The sequence below is a fragment of the Phaethon aethereus genome (genome assembly GCF_964289735.1).
Source record: "Phaethon aethereus genome assembly, chromosome: 4".
In the NCBI taxonomy this organism is placed as follows: Eukaryota; Metazoa; Chordata; class Aves; order Phaethontiformes; family Phaethontidae; genus Phaethon; species Phaethon aethereus.
Window position 1 is genome coordinate 1,312,874 of NC_138578.1, and position 3,241 is coordinate 1,316,114.

Below are 3,241 nucleotides of genomic sequence, written 5' to 3' on the forward strand. Positions count from 1 at the left end.
ATACATCGCAACCTTTTCACCAGTACTCAGTAACTGTGGGCTTCCATAGTTCGATGCTTCACTTGACATCTCTTGGGCCCGATTTTTCCACCACTCATCTAAATGCCATTAGTTTTGAAAAGCTGATTGTAGCTTTCTACCATTGCAAGCAAGAGAAAACCCGTCGGTTAATGCCTGGATATCCTCAGCACTTGAGCTGCAGGTTTTCAGTGTGCTTGTGCTTTATGAGAGATGAGCTAACGTTCACATGGGGTGTGTGGCACAGTAAGGCATCGAACCTAATGCTATGATTAAAAAGCAATCACAGCGTCTGTCCCAGTTAGTGAACACCAACGGTAGTAACAGCTTGAGGAGGCAGAATTTTTGAACACTTTACGCTGTACGAGTTTGCTAGCTCACTTAAAATACATTTTTTTTTTTGATAAGCTGTGCTTATTGAGAACAAAAGACTCACTTGTCCAGAATTGCCTTGATGATCAGCTTCACCCAGGGAGCAGTGGGCTCCAGGCACACTTCTCTGCCGTCTGTCAGGGTAGCTCTGCAACAGAGAAAAAAGAAGGGGAAAAGGTCTCCTTAGTGAATTCCAAGGCAATTTCCCTTTTCTCTCATCACATCATTCTAGGTGTACGCTTACATGTTCTTCTTTACTTTAAGCTGTATTAGTTGAGGCTGTAGGATAACATAAAGTTTGGGGTTTTTTAAATGGTTTCATATCATCTCAGATCTGTTTGTTTGAATATACTAAATCATTTGCAGGACTCTTGCTCTTTCCCACATTGCTGCTTTTTTTTTTTTCTCCTGGCTTGCTTTGTATTTGTGATGGTGTTTAACTAAGGGCTAATCTTTTCATCCCAATTCAGAAACTGTACTACCCAGTCCATAGGAGTGTTACTACAGTAAGAGGTCTGGAGCTGTGACAGGATTATGTGATTGGTAAGGTAATGGTAGTTTTCTCATTGACTTAAGTAGAAGCGTGATTGTATTTTTGACCTAGCGCTTAAAATTAGTGTTTTGCTCCCTTGCTCAGCATGGCTCCGTGAGTTTAATTCTCTTCTCATATGCTGGTAAAATACAGAGTTTTAGAAAGTTATTTGCTGTCTGATGACTGCGGCTTTAGGTTGAAATATTGCATGGGTTGTTTAAAAAGTAGAGATTGGCAAAAACAACACGCAATTTATAACACGTAGCATATTGTTTGCAAGAGCAATGAGTGTTGCTCTTCTGCATTCTGGGTAGCTGTGCCTGTTGGCTTGTTACATCTTTCAGAGAACACTTACATCATCCTTAATGTAAAATCTCTTTCCTTCTTCTTAAGTAATCGGGAGGATTTTGCAAAAGCACTTACATGACTTCAACGTTCTTGCAGTGAGGTCCACTGGGGGTGAGGTTCACGTTCTGAATGAAGTTGGGATGGATGAACTTGGCATGGGTGTCTATGCACTGGCACCGAAGTTCAACTGCTGAGCGTGCCAGGGCCTTACCTGTAAAGCAAGGAGAAAATAAAAAGAGGACTGTTTCACCGCTTCCACACAAAGCACAACATGTTCTTTTTCCTTACGGTATTAGAACAGCTATTTGCTGCACTTGATAAAACAGCATGGTAGCTCCCCCGTCAGCGTTTACACTAGCAATTAGTTAGGAGAGCTTTAGGAAGGATTTCTTTACCTTCTGTTCCAAGCGCTGAGATCAGGAGAAGAGTCAGGAGAGCAGCCACAGCTTTGCCCGTCATGATGCAAGAGTGTTTCCTTGTTGTGTCGCCTGGGTCTCGTTCTGTGGTGAGGTGAGCTCCCGTAGCCACAAGCATGGCCAGTGCCTCTGCTCTGGGACCTGCCGCATTTATATACTGCCCTGGCCTCCCCTCTGCACTCCAGCATCATGGGTGGGTCAGGCCCGTGGAAACTCCAAACCTGTAAGAAGCCACTCTGAAATGAGTCACAGGTGAGTGGGTAAGCCCCCTTCCCTAGATGACCATGAAATTGTTTTTCATTAACAGAAAACACTTCATTACTTAAAGTAATATGAAAATATAGAATATGTACAAAATTGCTCTGTATTTAGCTCTGTGGAATCTATAGTGTTTTTGTAATACTCTTTTTCTTGTGACTGTTTTCGTCCGTACCTTTGTACTTTTGCTGTTACTATTACGTTACTCTCTGTACATTTCCACTTCTGGTGGGAGGCATTTGATCTGTGATTTTCCATCTGTGTGTCTTTGGGCTTTGATTTTTTTTAATTTTAAGACACAACAGAAGTAGGAGCTAACACTTTATAGAAATGATAGGTCCTAGAACTGGATTTTAATGAACTCCCCTTGTCCCTATATGCAATTACATTTAATAATTTTTCCTTTATATGCTGAGATAACTTATGTGGAAATACTTACAGTATTTTTTGATATGACACTGAAATAAGCAACAGAATCCAGACTGACTTTTTCGTACTATTGAGAATATATGGAATATATTATTATGATATGATGAAGTGCTTTGCCTAATCAGGTGGGGTTTTTTTTAGGATGAGTGCTTCTTCTGAAGCCAAAACTTCATAACTGTTTGCTGCTTTGAATTGGGGCAGAGGAAAAGTCTAAAAGCTGCAGCAGGATCCTACTTCTGAAATAAATTGAGGCACTTTTGCAAATTTAAATTTGACCCCGTCAAGAGAAAATCTCTTCTGATTACAATAAAATTAAAGGAAAAATGAAGATGGGATCATGAAGGAGGATTATTCAGATAAAGCCAGAGATGTACAACCATTTTGTTAACGATAGAAAATCATACTAGAACACAAGTGGGCTTTTTGAGGGTTAAACATTAAGGAATCCCATTATTTTTCTTCTGCCAAGTAATGGAGACAGTCAAAGAACAAAGTCTAGGACCAGATATGAATGAATATAGGTTTATTGTTCTCTGACTCGTCATGAAGGACACAGAGATTTACATATGCCAGACTGAAATTCGCTTGATACTACAGTACAGATCAGTGTCTGGAGTTTTATGCAATTAAGTTTATAAATAGTCTTAGAGGGTGAGCAGTAGCCTAATAAGATGTGTAGGTACAGAATTAAGCACCTGTTTTTCCTGTACATTTTCAGCTTGCAGTGAACATAGCTGCAGTATCTAACGTAAGCACATAAGCATTTAATTCCAGCCCTTCTGTGTCAAACCAGAGGTCTGCCTAGTGAGTATGCTCTCTTCAGTCATGACCATCGGCAGATGTCTAGGAATGCGTCAGAAAAGATCAA

General features: G+C 40.4%; 1 protein-coding gene across 1 annotated transcript; it reads right to left on the bottom strand.

Moving 5' to 3' along the window:
- Window positions 1–255: 255 nt before the first annotated feature.
- Window positions 256–1,729, bottom strand: LOC309404586 (interleukin-8-like; the record flags this gene model as incomplete). The annotated part of the gene is made up of 3 exons (XM_081999093.1): window positions 256–538; window positions 1,346–1,481; window positions 1,666–1,729. 3 exons carry the CDS (start codon window positions 1,727–1,729, stop codon window positions 451–453), a joined length of 288 nt encoding a protein of 95 aa, XP_081855219.1. The 3' UTR covers window positions 256–450.
- Between the last annotated feature and the right edge of the window lie 1,512 nt (window positions 1,730–3,241).